A 22,262-nucleotide genomic window follows, 5' to 3' on the forward strand; every position below is an offset into this window, starting at 1 on the left:
TCTAAAACTAACTTATCTAAAATTGGCATTTTTCTTAAATAATTTCTACTCCTGAAATACTCAATTTTGTATAGTCTTCCATAAACCAAAACTGTGCCTTTCATTCTCTTATAGAATTTCTGTTTGTTCTTAGAAAATTCAAAGCATCTACCGTGCCTCACACATACCAGATATGTGAGTGCAATAGTAGATGCTTGGGGCAGCAGAGAGGCAATCACTGCCGGCCTCTTTAGATTTCCAGATGGCTAAGGAAGCAGATAGCCAAAGCACAGCGCTGACTGCATGTTTTTCAGCTCGGTTTAAAGGCTGACCCCAGGGAGCAATTTTCTCTTCCTTGTTCGTCTTCCTAGAAAATTCTCAACATACTTAAAATGCGACTGCTTCTTAGGCATAGTGCCCCATGCTTTAATCCCGACACATAGGCAGTGAGTTCCAGGACAGCCAGGGCTACATAGTGAGACTCCATTACCCCCTAAAAGTTAAGGAAAAGCAATTCTACTTCATACCTTTTGTGCTATCAAATAACTGGGGTTTATCTCTAGCTACTCATCGTCTTACTTGAAATACTATTACTGACTTTAAATGTCAAAACAGTCATATTTTTGCCTTCTTTTTTATATTGCGATTTAGTTATTACTATATAATTATTTGTAATATTGTAATATTTTAATCATAGACTTATTCTTAAAGATTGTATAAAATAATTTAGCTCATTTTATTTGAATAAGACTCAAATACATATTTAAAGTACTATAATTGAATTAGAAGTCACTCTATTGATTTCAAATCAGAAGAAAAGCTAAGTAACTGTATTTTTCTTATTTATTTTGTCCTAATCAATGACTAACTGTGTTTTCTAAAATATACATATACTTTCCCTGTATCTATCTATAAGTGTTATATAAGTAAATAATAATTCTGCCCGGTCTTTATCATAAACATAGTATAGAATTAAATTTATGTAAATTAAATATTATTTCATTTGTCTGGTGAGTAAACTGGCCAGAATTGTGAATATACAACCAGCTAGCCAGACCCTGCTCGCTCCTCCACTTTCCACAGAAGTGGAGGCTGGACTTTTATGAGCTTGAATAAAATCCCGTCATTTCAGTCCTCCCAATGTAGATCATAGAATCCCATTGCATTCTGAAAATAACAGTCGGTTTAGACAGTTCTTAACGCTGTACAAAGTGTCACATCATCCATTTCTTGCTTTATCACAAGAAGTGGATGAGGTAGACATTCAGTGTTCTACCCTGTCCTGCGGGTAATAATCAGGTGTCAGGAGGTGGGATGCTGTGCACACAGCTCGAAGCTGTCTCTATAACCCCTGTCTGTGGCTGTGACCTATTGCATATTCCAAATGCAATAGTTCCTTTGAAATCAAACTTCTCATTCTAAACCATTGTGATTTACTGCTTTGTGATCACTAAACATCTTATAAATTGTTAGAAGTAGCTAGAACTGGTTGCAGTAACAAGGTTGACATGCTTGACCTACGTGATGCTGCTTCCCCTGCATAAAGCCCAAGGGGCAGCAAGCAGTAGCTCTCCAGAGGAAGCTGAGTGTTTATCTACAGGTGTCTCAATCAAAGGTGACAAAAGTGTCCCTAAAGAAGTTTTCAGATATTTTTATAAGCTTCTCATCAGAGTTATGCTTGAACTGAGATATGGATCAGCGAATTCTTCTCTCCTTCTGGAGTTTAGTTGCAGGCAAGAAGATCTGAAAGGGGGCCTTAGACAGATTACTTCAAATCAGCCCAATGCCAAATAACAGATTTTTGTAGCAAGAAACCTTAGCCCAAGTGTTATGTTAGTTTATTTTCCTTCCAGTTCCCTTGGTTGAACATTGGCTCTACTGTTCTTAGCAGCCAAGAAACAAAGTTACTAAGCACTTTGGGTTACTTTAATTTTTACCTTTTTATTTTTTAATATAGATTTTTTGAGTTGAGGTCCTGCAGAGAAACCATATAATCCAGACTAGCCTGAGATTCACTATGGCTCAGGTTGGAGTATAAAACCTCACCCAGCTCCTTACTATACAGTTTTGAAGATGATACCTAAACTCAAACAAACATCAACATTTTTTAACTCTGGACAGTTGCTTACTTGACAACTAATTACTGGTTTTGAGTGCACTTTGCAACTTCCAAACAATTTTTTTTGACACTAAGATTTGAAGTATGCATTTTAGGTTCAGAAGCAGATAGTATAGGGTAAGTGGACGTATCCTTCCTCAGAATCAGAAAAGTAAAGGTAATTTAGACTGATTGAAGAGGAGATTGCAAAGACACAGTCTTACATAAGAGATAAGAGATAGGCTTGATAGTTTCTTGGTGTGGCCCTGTTGTCTGAAGAAAGTCCGAAGCTACATCCACATGTGGCTGCTGGAGATACCACTGACAATAAAGCTCACTGTGGGGTGTTCCATGGCGTGGGAGTTGCTTTCTTGGAAAGGTGGTAGTGGGTGGCTGGTTGGGAGAGGTTGGAGTCTGGGAAAGAGGAGAATTGATGGTTACAATGTTAGTAGATAACCAATGTCTCATTTTTTTTTCTGACCCAAGTAGACAATCAGTTTTATCAGAAGGGATTTAGTGTGCTCTATTCTGAAAAGTACAGGGCCCTAAGCAAAGTCAAGTCAAGAGCAAGACAAACTAAATGGCCATTTGGGGATTGGAGTTGTCTTAATATTGGGTGTACACGGTTAATAAATTAAAATTTTTTACATTCTTCAATCAATGTATTTGTGTAAAAATAAAAGTCATATTTAAAAAATAAAACCCTTGGCAGTTTGAAATTATAGGAAAATTGACAGTACAATCATGTGAACAGAGTAAATACTCCCCTGTCCCAAAACAGTCTAAGAAAGTCAATATTCAGGCTATTCAAAATGTTCACCTTTCAACAGTGCCTGTTATGTGTGGTGGGGGCATTCTTTGTGAAAATCAAAATGCTTTGGGGGAGTTTCCTCATCTTCTTAGAATGATTATATGTGTATTTTCAAATATTTAAGCATTTAAGATTATTGTCAGAAGTCTCTGCTATGCGTGTAGAGTCGCAACCAGTGACCGTGTAGTTCTGAACGTATGATGATAGTCTTATTAATGAGCTTTCCTTCCTGAAAGTGAACACGTGATTCCCCATCAGTGGATATATTTGTTCTTTTCTAGTCATAGTTGTGGGTCTCCAATGAACCATTCACATCATTTGATTTGGTCAACCCTGGGAATTTATTCATTTAATTTCATAGGACTAGCAACATCCACTGGCCTTAAGTATAAAACTACCAAAACATGTTTTCAATGTCATTAAATTTTAGTGTACTGAAGTCCTAGTTTTTACAGACAAAGACTCATTAAATACTCTTAGATCTATGGCAAGCAAAAACCATGAAACCTAATTTTAAAATACACATTACTTTACCTTGGACTTGGGCAAATTGGCTTGAAAACATTGATCAGGCAAATAAATGAAGGAAAGAATCATGGGACTCAGAAAGCATAGTCAAAACACAATAGGTTCACTAGTCAACCTAGGATGTGAACATGGGGCTAAAGAGCTTTTCATCTGGGAGAAGAAGCATGGAACCACCAAGGGAGAAGGAAGCAATTGCCAGAGACACTATTAGACCACCTAACAATAGTTCCTAAATCACATATCAGGAACCCATGAATGACTAGAAAATTTTACTACTTTTTATTCCATTGCTCTAGGTGAGAGGAGGTGTAGGTGTGAAATAAGATGAAAGGGACCTTCATGAACATTGGACCATACTGCCACAACATTAATTTGATTTTATTGTAGTTCTGTGTATTTATATATAATTGAATAACAAGAAACTATAAAAAAATTTCTTCAGAAGATAATACACCAGAAATACAGAATTTAGTTGGGATGCTGATTTTGTTAAATGTGTCAAGATAAGTAATATAGATATTATTATGGAGCTCATATTTATATGAATTCATGCCCACATTTTTCAGCATGACCAAGTATACTGAAAATGCAGCCAATAAATTGGTAGTATTTTGACAGCAAAATAATTAGTAATTTTAGAAGTAGTGAAAAGCAGAAAAAAGTTAAGCAAGATACACAATAAAGGTCACAGGAATGGATGCCTTTCTTAAAAATGCAAGAAGGTAAAATAAACATTTGTTTTATTTGTTCTTGAAAAAGGCATAGCATCAAAATCTGCTCTTCCTGCATTGAACAACTCAATTTCAAAACCATACACTATCTAGTTATGTAAGCATTATTTTCACTTGGTAAACAGAAACTATATTTCTATAATTCATTGACTCAAATTTCTTTCAATATAAGCAAATCATTTATACGTTTTTAATTTTAAATTGTTTTCACGTGTTCTTGTTAATGATATTATTTAAAGTAAATAACTATTAGGTTAATATCGCCCGACTCTTAATTTATATTTAAAGGGCTTCACATAGTGTTTGATAATAATTTATATTATTTATGCCTTCCAGTTACCATATTTACTCTAGGCTTTTGTATGCTATAAAATAGTTGTTTTGGTTTTCTCTTGTTCAAAGCAAGGAGAAAAGTCGAGCCTTTGTGCTAAACGTACTTTCTAGCTTCAGACCATAGACTAGTTGCTAGAATCATGTCATTCTGGATGAAGCCAAGTTCTACAGACACAAAACGTGAAAGAAAGGCATCATTCAATGATTAAGGCACATGGTGGTACCTGATGGTTGACGATCGTCAGGAAAGCTTTTGCTAAATGGTATCAGTTTGTGCCCACAATCAGTACTCATTTCATTACTGAATCTTCTCATTAATATCATCAGTCACCAACAAAGCCCCAGAAATCCTTTTCATCACTGTTTAAGAAAAGTCAAACATACATATTAAAATATTAGTTTTCATTCTCATTTTTCTCAAGTATACAGTGAAGTTTACCATAACATGTTTTACTAGGAATAATGTCAATCATTTCAAGTTTCATAATTTAGACTCTGATTAATATCAATATATTTAGCCTATATAAATTCAAGTGCTTTTAAGCTCGTGCACGTACTGTGTTTTGATCAAAATCACCCCACATTCCTTTCTCTAAAACCCTTCCATATCTCTCCACCACTTTCTCTCCCAACTCCATAACTCTTCTTATGCTTTAAACTGACTGGGTACAATGAGTGGTGCTTATGTGTGCGTGGATGTAGGACTGACTCCTAGAGCATGAAAAAAAATAGCTCTCCCTCTTCCAACAACCAAAAGTTGGCATCTCAACAAGGGGTGGGACTTCATGAACCATGTCCTGCCAATTATTAAGTAATTTTTTTAAGATTAGAAAGAATCATGAGACCAAAGTGTATAAGACTGACCAAGCAAGTGTGTACACACAGCCATATTTTTTACAATAAGCAACAACAGGAGAATAGCAAGGCCTTCCTCTCAAAACCTACTTACCTCGTTTGTCTCTAATTTTCTGTGTCTTAGTTGTTTCTACTACATTTCAGGACATCTTCTTTCACATCTCATTTAATACTAATTATGATTACTAAGGGTTTCAAAACACATTTTTTTCAATTTATATAAAAAATTTAATTTTTCCCTGGGCATCAATTGGATTAAATTATAACTATATATCCATATTCATTGCTTCCACCTCCTGAACTCTGATTGGTCAGTTCAGCTGCCTATCAGCTTGTCTCATGCCATCCCAAGCCCAGAATGGTTGAAAGACAAGTGTATCATATTTATTGCTCATGTTACATATTAAAAATATTTGTATTAGCATAAAATAGTGAGAATGAACATTATCATCTTGATTCTTTGAAGAAAAATGGAAGAACATGTGTTTATGGCCAAATTGTGCTACAAATGAGTTCTGGGACACCCTTACTTACAGACTGAAACACTCTCCAAAAAAAAAAAAATACAATAGTAAAATGGAGTGAAAAGAAACACTGAAAGTTTCCTACCATCTGATACTAAAGGAGCAGAATTTTTGATATTCATTGTTACTCATATTCATACACATATTTGTTTAAGCATGTTACATTTCGGGACATCTTCAAGTTGGGTGATACTGCAGCAAACAAAATAGACATAAATCCCTGTCTGAAGCCCTCCCATCCTAGGTAGAAATATTTATTAAATAACCGATTTATCAGTATCTGGGAAGAATTGTGAAGTAGGAGAAACTACGTTTTCTCTAAGCTCATCTGAAATGGAGATTGGTTTGTACTCAGTGACCTGAGTTTATATACAACCAAACTTCATCATGCTTTGAAATATCTGGAAATAAAATCCTTCGTAATATTTTTGTTATTTATTTGAGAATTTTGTATAATGTGTTCTGACTGTAGTCACCCCCTCTGACATCCCTTCTCAGATCTCCTTCCCCATCAACTCTGTGTCCTGTTTTTAACCCCATCGAAATCAATCTGGGCCGCACAAATATTCTTGGATGTGTGCCTTTCCACTGCAATAAGATGTAATTCACCAGGACTACATTCTCAAAGAACACTGACCCTCCTTTTCTCGGAAGATACCAGTCGGCCAATAGCTCTGGAAACATGTGTGAGGTTTCCTGGCCAGGTCTCTTCTCTGAGCTGGAATTTGATCTGGCTTGAGACACTCAGGTTTGTGCACAGTCACAGCCTGTGGAGTCTGTGTGCACAGCTGCTCGACTGTGTCCAGAATATACGCTTCCCTGCGGTCCTCCACCGACCTTGGTCATTATCCTCTTCCTGCCCTTTCTTCAGCAGTGGTGACTGATATTTGTCCATCAAGGGTTGATTATTCTTTAGCCTCTTACACTATATCTTGGCCTGTTGTGGGTCTTGAAATAATCACCATCTACTATAACTAAAATATTCTTTGAAGAAGGTGAAGAGATCCATTGATCTATAGGTGTAGTTATAAATCACTAGGAGTGAGTTTAATGCTATGTTCATTTAGTAAAATACACTAGTAAAAGGTACTGGCCCAGCTCTGTGTCCCTATCATACTTTTTGCAATCCCCTGGAGCCAGCAACAAAGAGGACAGTAATTGACAATAATGTCTTTTAAAATTTAGGAAAGAGGCTAGATCTCCTGGTTAAATTTGATAAATACACATGCATTTATCAAATATTCTCTAAGCTTCCTTTTTACAACCCTTAAATAAATTTAAACAATGTGGGAAAGAATATTTGGCGTTTGCTGTAGTATTATCCGCCTCAGTTTATTTGCTATTATTTATTAATTTATTACTTCCAGTGGAAACTTACTCCTTTATTTCCTTTGAGTTGAATTTTGTGCATTGCAGGTTGCGAGTGTGGTAAACTGCTCCCCCAGCATGTATGAAGGTCTGGGTTCGATCTGTAGAAAAACATACAATTCAAAACAGGCCGGAGACCAAAACGGCAATCACAGCATTTGGATGTGTGAGGGCGGCAGGATCAGAAGTTCAAGGTTGTTACTCTTGGGACCTTGTTAGCTTAGCTTGAGGTTCATAAGAGCCTTTCTCAGATATAAATAAATGACTGATAAATTGAATTTCATAGAGCAACCATTTGTATTTCATTTAAGGATAACATCTTGGTTATTAAGATATTTATTATGATTGTTTCTAGAAGTACCTTCCAATCAGTTGAAATACTATCAGTACTTTCTTTTTTCTGGACATTTTTTATGCTTATCAGTTATTAGAAAAACATGTAATGCAAGGATATTGTCAGTAAAACACAAACAAAGGTAATATTTCTCCTTCCCACACAAATCAAATTAGTACTGAAAAAAGTAAGAGTTACCCATGAAAGTGAAACTCTTTAATATCACCTCTTCGGATCAGTCTTTTATAGATAAAAATATTTATTGAATTAGAGCCTTAGTTAAAAACCAAAACTTCCCATGATCTAGTGTGGTTCATTCTATTTAGTTGAATGCAGCTAAAATTATAATTAGATTTATTCAAGATAGATGAATTGACTTTCCGAATTTTATTTAAGGTATCTTAATCAAACTTTATTCCACTATTCAATATAAAAATTTAGGGCTAATTTAAAAATGTGTTTTGGTTTTTTTTTATCCCAAACCAGTTCTGAATTAAATGCTTCTCAGAAAAGGAAGACAGACTTAAAAGGAAAATTATAAGATAGAGGCAATTATTATAGTATCTTAACCATTATGTATAATTTATACAAGAGAGGCTTCTCCATATCTTGTTATTAAGTTAATTCCACTCTTTTTTGCTATGTTAAACACATTACAGAATTACTTCTGTAATCCAAGGGGAACGTGGAATCTGTTTCTATAATGATTAGTGAGCATAGGAAACACCTGCAGATTACTGGTACTATTTGATAAAAAAAGATAGCAAATTGGTCATTGAAATGCCTTGAAAATTTCGTTCATGAAGTCAGCATGTATGGAAAGAGGGGACATACGAACATGATTAAGATTGTTGCCACCTCTCCTCTACAGCATCAAAGGAGACTTTCTATCTGCGTTTCCATCTTTGGAAAAAGCTCTGTGAATGTGGAGTAACCTTAGTGCCTCCACGTCTCACAAGGAAAATGGCAGCAGAACTTCCTGGATCATGGTTTCCGTAGTGATAAGAACACACACCAGTCATCTGTATAGGAAATACTGCGAATGGCGGCAACTAGTAATTTCGCTATTTAAGGATGCTTCCGAGACCTCCTTACTTCAATTGCTCATCTCCAAGATTTACATGGGATTGAGTTAGGTGTCAAAGATATTGATTTTCAATAATTTTCATTGCAAAACCAAGGGACGTGTAAACACTCCTGCGAGCATCAGTGTGGAAGATTTCTGTGATGCTTTTCAGTTCGGAAACTGGAAAAAAAAAATGTTTCCAGACTTGGAAACAAACACACTGAAGTTAACTTAGGAAAGAGCTGCCTTCTAAAATATAAAATGTAATATCTCTCCTTAAATTAATAATCCTGAACTGTAAAGGGAAAATACTCAAATATGTAATCAGGCAAAGTTTAAGGGGAAACAGATTGAATAATGCCAGTCATATTTAGACTTAAAAGCTGGCATTTTAATTTCATATTCAATGAGCATTTTAGAAAAAAAAAAACTGAAAATCCCTTCAGGAGAGTAAGTCCAAAAACTAACAGCAGCAGTAACATGGGAGGAAGGGAGGTTAAAGAAAGGAAGGGAGGGCGGGAAGAATGGAGGAATGGGGGGAGGGACAGAGGGAATGAGGAAGGGAGGGAGACAGGGAGGCAAAAGAGGAAAGAAGAAAAGGTNTATATATAGTTTAAGAGAAACAGTTCTGTTATATCAAACTACTGTAATAAACAAAATAATAATCGATTCATTTCTTGTAATATCAAACATTCCTAAAGCCCTACAGACTATGTCTATAAAGAGAAGATTTAGTGTTGAATAAATCAAATCATTCAGGAACTGGCTGCGAGCTGCCCGGATCAGGAGTTATTCCGGAAAGACTGGCACACACACAGGTCTTTGCTGCTCCCGCTGTAAGACCAATGATACAATGTCGCACAAAGCGAGGCTAAGTTTAGACTAAGTACTGAGTTCTAAAGTAGCCAAAGCCGTCAAGTTTTTTTATTTGTTTGAGACAACGAGATGCAATCTAAAAGGGAACTGGCAACTTTAAATTCTCTCATTAGCTGCGAGATATAATCAGTCATTAATCTTTACAGAGACTGTTTTTCCTACGGGGAAATGATGGCTCAAGACCCTTAGAGGTCTTAACGAGCTCCTGAAGGCCAGGGTTCCACAGCCGCAGGTAGTTCCACAATTTGGCGAGCTCTCTGAGAACCGTGCTGCCACCGTGTGGTAGCTAGGGTGATAGCGTTGCATAGCCATGTCTCCTGGAGGGGGCAGGGCATCCAACCAAGACAACCAAAGGACCACAGATGTGCAGAGACAGTACCATATTTAATTAGGATTAGCCACCAAGAAGTAATAAAACAAGACAGGCTGTAACCAGAAAACAGCCAAAGGCAATGATAAAGGGAAAGAGTTTTAAACAGTCTGTATTGTCCCCAAGAAGGTAAAACATTTACCTGAAACCAATAACCTCCCCAATAACCGTGGATCAAGAAGGAATGGGCTCCTCTAAGATGTTGTCCTGCGCAACAACAGCAAGTGTTCCCAGAGTGCGTGCAACACAGCAAGTGTTCCCAGAGTGCGTGCAACATTCAGTCTTTCCTGCACTGGGAACCTTTGTGATCAGCATTTCAAAACCAAAATAGATATCTCAAAATGATTCCAAAAAAAAAAAAAGTTGGCGTTTTTGAAAAACTTCAATTCTCTTGTGAAAAGATCGTTTTACTATTCAGCACCCAGATGCATACCGTATCCTTGTACAGCGTTATATGAATTCCGAAATTCGACTTCAAAGAATTGGGAGGAAATCAGATGTAGACTATTTCGTGATTCCCAAAATCACAAACTCGTGGAAGACCAAGCTTTTAATGTTTCTGTGTTATTTCACTGAAAATGCAGGAAAACAAAGAGATATTAGACTGAAATCAAATTCGAAGCTCTCTGTCTGTATACCAGGATAGGAAGTGAACAACTCCTAGCATTTGTGCACGTGATTGTGACCACACAACACTGCTATGCATAGTATTTTTTTTTTTTTTTTTGGTTTTTCGAGGCAGGGTTTCTCTGTGGCTTTGGAGCCTGACCTGGAACTAGCTCTGTAAACCAGGCTAACCTTGAACTCACAGAGATCCGCCTGCCTCTGCCTCCCGAGTGCTGGGATTAAAGGCGTGCGCCACCACCGCCCGGCTGCATAGTATTTTCTTTCATCTAATGGGAATATTTATATTTATATGCTATTCATGGTCTCTTAATGAACTTTTTGCTTCACAAATCTGTGCCTTTCAGTACTTTGTATATTAACACACAAATCTATGCCTTTCAGTATATTAGCACAAAAATCTATGGTTTCAGTGTTTAGTATTAGCACTTAAATACCTTGACTCGAACCCTTTTTTGAGTGCAGTGGAATTCAAAATCTAGTCAACTGATTATATTTTTCCACATTTGAGGGGATAAAAATTGTCCTTACTTATTTTAATAAACTACAAAGATATGCTTTCAACAGGTGTCTTTGGCAGAGAGAGAGGGGGGGGGTTGCATATTAGGTCAGACCTCCAACACCAGAGAGAGGAAAATCTTCTATATCAGTTCACTTTTAATAAGTGATATGCATAATTTCTTTAAAATACACCATAGATAAAATGAAATACTGCCTGTAAATATGGCATTCTTGGTGTTTGGTTTAGGAAAAATCACTGGCATTGATATTCATTTGTTTGTTCATTCATCAACTATTAGCTGATCACTGTTCAAGGCCAAATATCTAAGGATCCAGCAATGTGGCATTAATGTAACAAATATCATTCCAACTAGAAAGTGACCATTCTCATAAATGATACATTGATCATGCATAATGGATTCTCCAGATTTAGGAATTGTTCTGATGTAAAGGAAGAGGGAAACACATGAAGCCCATGGTACTTGAAGTTGACATTTATAAGTAAATTGAAGTTACTATAGAGATATGTCCTTTAAGGTAGCAATTCTGATATGCAGTGTACTTGCTCTTAGATAAAAACCATTTTAAATTATTTTCTATTAACTAACTTTGAAACCAGCAAAGACGGTTGATTTGAGGAGGCTTTATCTTTTTGGTTAATAAAATTAATGTTTTTCTTTCAGTGTTATACTATCTACTATTAAAAATCTAATGGGTTGGATTATTTAATGTCAATTCAAAGCATGACAATTTTCATTTGTCTGAATTAATGAAATAATCTGAGTCATTATTGGTTGATTATGCAGTTTAATTGGTGTATACATATTAATAATTTAATATTCTAGTCATGTTAACTTTGTAGTTTTAATTATGCACTTTAAAATATTTTCTTTAATACTAGATATGCAATCTGAGTTTCTACATAAACTGAATAGAAGATTTAGCAAATATTAGAACTATTATTTTATGCAGATATAGACCTATGTAAGTAACTAATATTTTATTGGTGACTAACACTCTGACCTTCTTTTAAGTAACAGTTTGCATTTTATAAGCATCATCTATATACTGACTTGTGTTAAAAATTCTTTCTTGCTCCCCTCTTCTGAGGAAGGAATTCTACCATCATTGGAACAGATATGAAAATATTGGATAGCTTGTGAGAACATTTTATTGCTGTAATGGAACAAGGCGGTGTAAAGGAAAAGTTAAATTCTTTTCAAGACCTGATAGTAGCTACCTTGCCTGCCCTCAGTTTCCTGTACAATTTCTTTGAGTTTTCATTTTATTCGACTATATTGGTTAGAAGTCCTCCAGGCTAAGAATCATCATGTTTAAATATTTCCTTCAGAAATATATAGATAGATCTCTCAATATGAAATGATTATTAACCCTTCACCCAGTAGCACAAGCACATTTGACTAAGAGACTACTCATGGAACAGGGATGTGCGTGTTGAGAAAGGGATGCTAAACATTCCTCTAGTTTAGAACACATATAGACTTAGAATCAGATCAATTCATTGTCAAGTAGCAGGTATGCTCAAAGACACTAATAAACAGCCATAGACTGTTAATGCCAAGAAAGAAGAGGTGGGAGCTTGGGAATTAAAATCCCGAGAGGAAGGAGAGCAAACCACTGGGCTCCTGTTTCATGCAGCTCCTATTCTCCGTCCTTCAAGGTCATCACTGTGATGATGGCATTGTTTCCACACACAACAGCTCAGGTTTAGGGGTCTACCGAGTAAGCACAGACCAGGAAGACGAAAGGTCACTCGAGCTGGCAAGGGATGCTTATCACGAGCTTCAAATAATTGCTAAGTAACTTCTGCCTCCCAAAGTTCGAGCAGGCACTGCCTTTCTTCCGTTCCTTCCTCGTGCATGGCAAACCCGCCCCTCTCCTTTCAGTCTAGAGCTCTGCCCCACGCCAGTGCTGGGCTCCTGCTGCGTACTCGCATAATAGACAGCACAGATCTGTTTATGTTTCTGTGGTTGGTGGACTCATGTGTCCATAACTGAAGCTCGCGAAAACTGAAACAGGTCCCCGTTTCAATCACAGCATAGCATCGGGAGAGAAAGACCTTTCGATTTAAAAACAGAAACGCCTGGAGAGTTGGTAGAGCCACCTGTAAATATCTATTCTGTCGTGTTTTTTCCCTTCTAATGAGACTATCCTGTTGCTATTAACATGAAAAGTAATTGCCCAATCTCTTTAATTCTGTTAAAATAGTTCTCTGTGAAGTTTCCCAGCCGCCCTTTTGCTTGCCAGAACACTACTGCAATGCTGTACGCATAGCAAAAACAGTGGAAGAATGACATAGTACTTAACTAAGTCTAAAGATGGGAATGTTTTCCCCATTTTCTCATATGCAGTTAAAAAATAAGTGAAGGAATTCTACATTGCCAGTGTTCATTACTGGCTTAAAGAAATGAAAAGGAGAGGCAGGTTGAAGAAGAGAGAACATTTCGTCTCTGCCGACGCTGTCTATGAGTATTGCACACATGTGTAGTTTGACATTTGGAGATAAAAAGTGAACTTCACTTGTTGACTATGGTGTTGGCTCTCCCCCACGTCATGCAGCCAAGCCCGCCAATCACCGGCCTGCAGAGAGCTCCGTGTCCACCGGCTCCTCGGGCAGCAGCGTTGGCAGTGGGTACAGCGTGGACAGTGAAGGAAGCAGCTCCGCGCCAGGAGAAACCAATCTACTTCCTATCCCAAGGATGTAAGTGGTCATTTTATAAAATAGACAGAAACTACAATTTTAACAGCATCGTGAGTAATTCCTCCTTAGCATTTCACGGGAGGAAAACAAGGTAATTAATCCAATTCTGAATCACGGTCCTTGGACATCTAAACTGCCGATGCCTACGTAAGAATCAGTTGTCCAGAGACGACTGGATTGTCTCAGATAATTCTAAAGATGAACACAGACGGCTAGTATACTGACTTTGTCTGCGCTGCCTGTATTTACCATAAATGCCGTTAGAATAGTAACTGAGCTAGGCCAGCCTGGAGTACAGAGTCGCGCGCTCATCACACAAAGACCAGACACCAACCTTGATATTTGACATTAACACAGATTGGTTGTTTTTAATTAGGAGAGAATTCACATTTGAAGAATTCATAGGATCTTTGAAACAGATGGCAAACTGGGATAATCGTTAAGCCTTTTCAACTCTAAACCTTTCTGCAGTTAGAATGGAAGGTTTGGGAGTGTTTCTGCGATTTCTAAATTTGTTCCAGAAACATTCGTTCTCTGGGAATATAGTTCATTCATGGTACGCTAAGCCTCATGACAGCAATTTTGCAACTCATATACAAAACTAAAGCAGATTATGATAGAATGGATTTAGATGGTTTGTAGATTATGTCAGTTCCGGTTTCAAAATCTAACCTGGCAGACTTTTCTATTTCTCTCCATGAACTATAATCTTGGGGGCTTGGAGGCCCTGCTAGGGTATTCAGAGCTGTAAGTAGGCCACAGCTCATAGAGCCCAAAGGCTGGTTTTCTAAGAACCTTGAATGGTGGCTTTTGCCGTTTTTAATGTTTAGAGGAAGGCTATTTCATGACACGTGAACAATATACAAAAGTGACCTCTTATGGCTGAGCTGTGCTGGACAGAGCTGCTCATGTGGGTGGACGTCTGTGTTCCCCCTCCTTGCTTTTACTCTACAGGGCACCGTGGAATTGCTGTAACACACAGCATCTGAAATGGTTCTGATCGGGATACGGGTCTGCATTTTCCCCAGTGCTGGGAAGTCTTCTTAGGCAGTGGAATTTATTATTTTCATACAAAATGTTATGGAAACATCTCATTTGATCCCTTCAGTAATTCAAATAGTTAGATACCAATTTATCTGAAGAAGGTAAAATAATAGGGAAAGCAGATTTTTTTACACAGAATGATGCAGTGTTTTTGGCTTTCATTACAGCTTTCCAACCTAAAGGAATTCTTGTTCTGTTACCAATTCGTCTGAGAGATTTTTCTTCTATGACTTTATCTTAGAAATTTATTTTATGGGATAAATAGGAGTGGTTATACTTAACCAGTTCTGTTTGTTGAAAATCATTCCTAAAAAGAATCTGATATCATTAACATTTCACTTCTGATAATCTCGCTGGAAGAAGTAACAGAATTTTAAATGAGTTCATTGCCTTTCTCTCTACACTGTGAATATCATAGCTATTTATAGAGACTGTACAACAAAGAGTCTAACAGCCTTCTGTTCTGTCTGGACCTTTCAGACTATAGAATTTAGTGAAAGTTATAACTTCCAGAGAACAAATCGTCTTACTTCCTCAGGGTCTGTCTCGATGTCTGAGGTGAAAAGATTACCATAACCCCAATTTTTTTTTCTTATTTCGTGTCTTTCTCATTAAGTAAATATGTCTCAATATTGTGTAGAGACAATCATTTTACAATTCGGACACAAAGACAAGTCACTGCACGGCCTATGTGAGAAATAGTATTTGTTCCTTCTCTTCAGCGTCTCGTGTCCCGGGCAATTGTTGTTAGACCTGGAATAAGTGTTTAACAGCTATAGATTGATAGATAGCTTGGGCATTCAAGGTACACCGTCTGCTATCTGAACGCTCTGAGTTGGAGACGATTTGAGGAGAACTTGGAAACTTGGCTGCTTCACACAGACACAGCTGCATTTCCCCCTGAACGTCACTCAGCTTCACTGGGCCCATGTGCTCTGAGATGTCGTGCGTTCTTCAAGGTGGACTGCCTTCCCATTTTGATGCTTTTTCTTTTAAAAAAGGAAACTCGGTTTTCACTAAAAGCCAAGACTATTTTCAGGTATCATCATTAAAAATAAAATTGTTGACTCAGATCAAATTTTAATTATTAAAGCTAATAAAATTGTAACATTTTTTATAAACTTTGACGTAGCACAGAGATAGATGGGCATCTCTTCCACACTCTGACCTGCTGTACGGGCAGTCCTGACGCAATCTTCAGCCTTTGCTGGGTTTTGCCCAGGAACACGATACATTCTGTTTCGTTCTCCCAGCACACACAATGCAGCTAAGCCCTAAACTTTCCTTCCTCTAACAGTAACAGACGGAGGAGCATTCGTTTATTAAACCTAACTAATGTCGTCTTAATGAAACAATTACACAATCTGATGCTCATCAGGAAATACAGCCCAGTGGTAGACCAATTGCCTAGAATGTACACTCACCTAGGCTCAGTCTTCAAGTGTAAATGAAGTTTCACATGCTGCTTAAACAGGACTATGAGTTTATATGGAGACAGTATACACAGACATCTAGATTGCACAGATATATAGTTCCTAGCATCTGTATTCATGAATACATACATATAAGCATATATACATATACACACATCAATACTAATGTTAACATTTTTATAATCTGCATGCACGTGGTCCTCAATCACTAAAGAGAATTTTGTGCTTAAATATTTGACCTAAAATTGTTAAAAAAAAAAGAACAATATAATGGTTTTGAAGATAAACCAATTTATAAATTTACGTGTTTCTTTTTTGTCACATACAGAAACATTCCAAATTCTTTTCTGGAATCGGATGACAAGAGGATATTTTTAAAGTGGTTTTTAAAAAGAAATAATTAGATTCTTAAGAAATAAGAGTAGTTACAATTTGAATAGATCCAGGAAATAAAAGCCATTTTGTGGAAATAAGAATTGTTAATAAACATTTCTGTATCAGAATTACTATCTAGAAGGTTGCATATAAAGGCATTCTTTGGTTCATGATTCCATTTAGCATGTTGAAGGTGTGAGGTGTGTGTGTGTGTGTGTGTGTGTGTGTGTATTTTGTTTTGTTTCGTTGGTGGTGTTGTTATTTTAAGTCTCACCATGTAGCTTTGGCTGTCTTGGAACTCTTAATGTTTGTCAGGATGACCACAAACTCACAAAGATCTGCCTGCCTCTGTCTCCTGTGTGCTAGGACAAAAGTCATTCACCACCACACCCAGCTCATGTTTGAGTATTATTCTATCGTGTTGTGATGGAATCTAAATACATTCAAAGGCAATTGCAGAGCCCACTGAATGTCATGAATCCTTTCCTCAGGCTGAAGCAACAAGAAGTAGCCACAGCCTGTTATCCAGCTAACAATCTACCATCACAGTGTTTAAAGGATTGCGAAGTGTTTATCCAGTTGGTTTGACCAAGGCTTTGAGGCCAAAACTAAAATTAAGAGAGGCTTTATTGTTAAATTCAGTTAACAAGTGTAAGAGCATTATCTAATTGTTAATTCTATATCCATATTGAATATTTATAGTTACTCAAGCACTGAGCCAAAAACTTCGTAGGATCCTCAATTAACACTGAAGTAAAGACTTTCTCACTTGACAAAGGTCAAAAGTCAAACTACCGTGTGACCTCACAGTCCTACAGAGGATTTTTGTTGTGTTGTATTTTTATGGTTTCTCCTTGTATACAGCACATCATTATTATATTCCTCGCTCCATAGCTTCTCATCGTCTCTTTATGTTTCTCCCTTCTCTTCAACTTTCTCCTCCCTAACCCCACCAGGGACGTTTCCAATTTTGTGTGTACAGGTCATGCAGGTGTTCACAGTCGCTATGAAGTTTTGACAGCAAACACCATATTATATCCAGAAGATAGCATTTCATAGTATTCCTTCATGTCTTCGGGCTCACATAGTCTTCCCACCTTTCTTGAAGTGGGTGAAACAGATATTTCTTTTAGGGCTACGTAGTCCTCACTGTCATACTTTGAGGAGTTATGAGTTCCTGCATGGACCGTGACCCACTGCTAAAATTCACTTTTAATTTTTGATCAATGTCCACGCCATTCTCCATAATGGCCATCCTGACTGAAATTCCCTAAATAGTGTGTTAGCCATCTCTCCTCACCGCACTCTTGCCAGGATTTGTTTGACATGCCAAAACATTTATACTAGAGGAATGTAATAACTCACTGCTGTTTTGATTTATTACCTAATGATTAGTGATGGTAATTTTTTTCATGTACCACTTGTTTTATCATCTAGGAAATATCTATTTAAGTTACAAAACCATTTCCGTGTGTTATTTAATTAAGTATTTGCCTGCTCACTAAAGAACCCATAACACTTTGTTATGATAAAGATATCGTTCCTTCTTGAGTTAAAAATTAAATGCAAGCGTACATGTTTAAGGATACAGGTATGTTTGACTGGATTTGGCCATTGTGTATATATACAAATTTTGAAGAACTATGTAGTCTTTTAATGTGAGCATTTTTAAGTTGTTTGTGTATTGAAAGATTTTCTATAACGGGGGGGATCTAAAAATTTCATGAGTTCAATTTTTATAAATGAGTTTATAAATAAGATGTGTTGATTTCTGTGATATTAAGTTTAGACTGACTAGGAATAATAATGAAGTTCCCATTCTAAAATTAATGCGACGTAGCATAATTAGCTGCTTGCATACTTGCTTTTCAAATCATCCGTAGTTGACTCTGAATATGTAATGTTATTTTATTGCTACAAGCCAATTTTTATTTTTATTTATTTTATTAAGGAGACCATAACTAAAGATGTCATTTTTTTTTCTCTTTGAAACAGAGGAAAGATGGGACAGAATGGACAAGACCCTGTGAAGCAGCCAGGAATGGGAGCGGCAGACACAGAAGGTGAGTGGCTTTTACATTACTGAACTGTGTCGGAATCTACATGGGGCACTATAAACTTGTCTGTGTAAAATGACAAAAGCACCCGATGGTGAGCCAGCATCTAACGAGTAAGAATAACTTTGTGTTTATTAACTGCTTGTTGACTTCCTCAATTTTATTTAAATATTCGGTACCCTACGGTACCAAATATTTTAGGAGAGTCATGAGGATGATGGAAAATAGACTCAAAAGATCAGGGGATAGAATAGCAGACACAGGATTCAAGCCATGCAGCTACCGCCTGCTGAATTATCACAAAGAGTCCAAAAACACAGGTTAGTGAAAACATCTTCATCAAATGGTACTGGAAAATAATATTCACACGAAGACAAATGAAACTAGATCTCTCTCACACCTTGTATGAAAACTGACTCAATTACATCAAAACCCACAATGTGAGGCCAGAAGCTATGAAACTGCCAGAAGGACCATGAGAAGCAGTGTTAAGGTCCAGATCTAGGCAGGGGCTTCTGATGAAAAGGACCCCAAAGCCAGGAGGTTATATCAAGAACTGTCAAATGAGACTGCGTGAGATTTAAAACCTTCTATATATCACAAAGGAACAAAACCTAGCAGAATTGATCTCCATAATATATAAAACTTAAAAACCGTAAATGATATAAAATACAAACACCCAAAGTAACTTAATAAATCAATAAATGTGATAATAAAAAGAACAACTGGTCCTCACCTGATTAAGCAGAAGTTACCAATAAACATACAAAAATATTCAATACCTTTAGCCACCAGAGAAATGCAAATAAAAATCTCATTGAGTTTCCTCTTAGCACAGTCAGAATGGCGGTCCATCAAGAAAAGGCAGCAAATGCTGAGTAGAACACGGAACAGTAGGAAATGCTTGTGCGTTGCTGTTGATGACGTAAATTAGTCAAGCTACTATGGAATCAGTATGGAGGTTCTGGAAAACTAAAAGTCAAACTATCACATAATCTAGCTGTAACACACCCTAATACATACTCAAGGGATCTAAGTCAGCATATCATGAGGCCCATGTGTATAGAAACACTCTTCAAAATAACTAAGTTAGAGTTGACCTTGGTATCTACCAGGAGGTTAACACATGAATAAATGCGGTGTACATACATGATGGCTTTGTATTCGGTCACAAAGACCGAATAAATCTCCCTTCCTGGAAAATAGATGCAGTTGGAGAGTTTCACATTGAACAGAAAAACCAGATGCTTAAACACAAATATAACCTTTTCTCTCATTTGTGAATTATAGATTTTTATAGATATAATCACACATAAAAAAGCCCACAGAACATGAAAGCAGCTAAAGGGAAACTGTAGGAAGGAAGGAAGGAAGGGAGGGAGGGAGGGAGGGAGGGAGGAAGGGAGGAAGGGAGGAAGGGAGGAAGGGAGGAAGGGAGGAAGGGAGGAAGGGAGGAAGGGTGACTGGTGTCAAAGGGGAAGAGGCGGAGAAAAGAGGGAAATACTGTTGAGATTCATGATATCCTGAAAAATATCTTCTCTGGATGTCAAACTTGCTTTGAATAATTTGACAACAAGGTGAAGCTTTAAAAGGTATACTTTCTTGAAACATGAAGAATTTAGATTATTTTAGGTTTGTTTATTTCATCTTCTGTGTATGAGGATTTCTCCCGCATGTGGTATGTGCACCATGTGCATGCCCAGTGCCCTCTGGAATTGTAGACACACTGTGAGTCGCCGTGTGTGTAACGGGAATCTAACCCAGGTCCGCTGAGGAAGCAACAAGTGCTTTTCATGACTGAGCCAAGCCTCAGAAATGTTTCTTTAAATATCATACAAATAGAAATATCAATCCTGCAACATACTTAAATCATGAGGACAGGGACGTGTACTGACTGCGGTGTGAGGACAGGGACATGTATTGCACTGTGAGGCATTTATAGTCATGTACCCTTGGGCTATGGTAGACAAGTTTCTTCGGTCTTAAATAAGACTAACCTTTAAAATAATCAAATTTGTCATTTTCATAGTTCTGTGAAACTAGGCTGAAAGACATTGTATAAAAGATGACCAACACGTCAGTCACCTTTGCTGTTCCAGAGATGTTCAGAGCACTCACTCCCGTGACGCAGATAAAATTGCCTTTGCTTCCTTCTGTTGTCAGGCAACTTGAACAGCCAGTTCAATGGAACAAAGAAAAACAAACCAAACGGAATCAGCATGATTTGGTTTGGGATAAAGTCCATGTTTTCCTGGTGGTGATTTCACTCCTTTCGATTCTTTATTAGGTACCAGGAAAACTCTCAGTTCATTAAAAAAAAAAAAGGCTGATTCTTTTGATCTTCTACTCCATCTTGAGTTTTTAATTATGCTTTTATTGAACACCTCAGCCCGTTATAAAGAAAGCTATCTGTGAAGATATGGTATAATATTATATATATGTATGTATTATACATATAAACTGTATTATAGTGTAACTGAAGACTCTTCATTTGTTTCCCAGCCGCCCAGACCCAAAAAATCACACAGAAAATATCTCAATTACAACACTGGTCAATGACTCAGGATTCTTACTGACTAACTTTTACATCATCATAGTGTTTGGGGTTGTCATTCACAGACAATTTTGTCTATGCAATTTTCATTTCTATGTAAAATGCAATTGTTTACAGAGCAAACGTTTTCTGTTTGGATGCTGAGACATTTTTAAGCTAAGGATCACTGTCCTGGTTATGTATAAAAGCACACCATATACTAATGCTATGAGGGGAGAGAGGATATAGGACAAGATAGAATGCATTATTTTACCACAAAATTTTTATATGTGACAATTTAGGTATAAATGATGGAAGCATATGAATGTCACATCAATCTTGCTTCTCCTAGCATTTCAATATCTCTTTTATATGGATATATATTTTATGTACACTCACAACAGTGGCTAGTATATAGATCTCTTCTAGGTAAAAAAAATGCTTAAGAAAATACAAAATAAAGATGGATGGATATGATTAAAATGCAATGTATAAAATTCTTTAAAAAGAAACCTATATGTTTAAAAACAATAAAAAAGTAATTAATAATTTTGGTGAAAACAAAATAAATTAAGTAAAGAAATCCATGAAATTTTCTCATTGTCTCAGCAATGGGAAAACATAGTCAAGTTCCTATAAATGCTAAATTAATTAAGATTATCATACACTATCATAAGAGTAAGTAAGGACAGGAAGACTTTGTTCAACTACTGAAATAAATTTTCTTTCAAAAATCAATGCATTGCAAGGTAAATATGCATGTATATTATACAAAAATTTTTTGAGAAATGTAGAAAAAATATTTAAACAGGTTGATGAGTTTTCTCTGCTGTTTTATCTTCTTCGCAGTTTTACTAAACATTAGACAAAATGAACTATGAAATGTGAAGTTTTTATCTTCTTAAAGAAGTCATACGCTTTAAGTGATATGTAAGGAGATGTATGAATCAATAAGAACTTTGTGAGTGAGGAAAAAGACGGTCGTATTATTGCAGTAAATATATAACTTTTCAGTATTATCCTGAATCATACAACTGTCTAAATCTTTAAAATTCTTTACTGGTAGTTACTGCAACAAAGTACTATTTTTTTTTGTTTGT

The 22,262-nt window shown here is 36.7% G+C and overlaps 1 protein-coding gene across 2 annotated transcripts in view; it reads left to right on the forward strand.

The window, feature by feature from the left end:
- Positions 1-22,262, forward strand: part of Pclo (piccolo presynaptic cytomatrix protein) — a 288,549-nt gene that overhangs the window by 240,680 nt on the left and 25,607 nt on the right. For both annotated transcript variants that reach the window (XM_050139687.1, XM_050139688.1), the window contains exons 23-24: positions 13,579-13,720; positions 18,568-18,635. In XM_050139687.1, the coding sequence (XP_049995644.1) occupies positions 13,579-13,720; positions 18,568-18,635 (210 nt within the window). The remainder of the gene's footprint in view (positions 1-13,578; positions 13,721-18,567; positions 18,636-22,262) is intronic.

This window comes from Alexandromys fortis, unplaced genomic scaffold, assembly GCF_014885135.2.
Source record: "Alexandromys fortis isolate MF-2015 unplaced genomic scaffold, M_Fortis_MF-2015_v1.1 scaffold_38, whole genome shotgun sequence".
Taxonomy (NCBI): domain Eukaryota; kingdom Metazoa; phylum Chordata; class Mammalia; order Rodentia; family Cricetidae; genus Alexandromys; species Alexandromys fortis.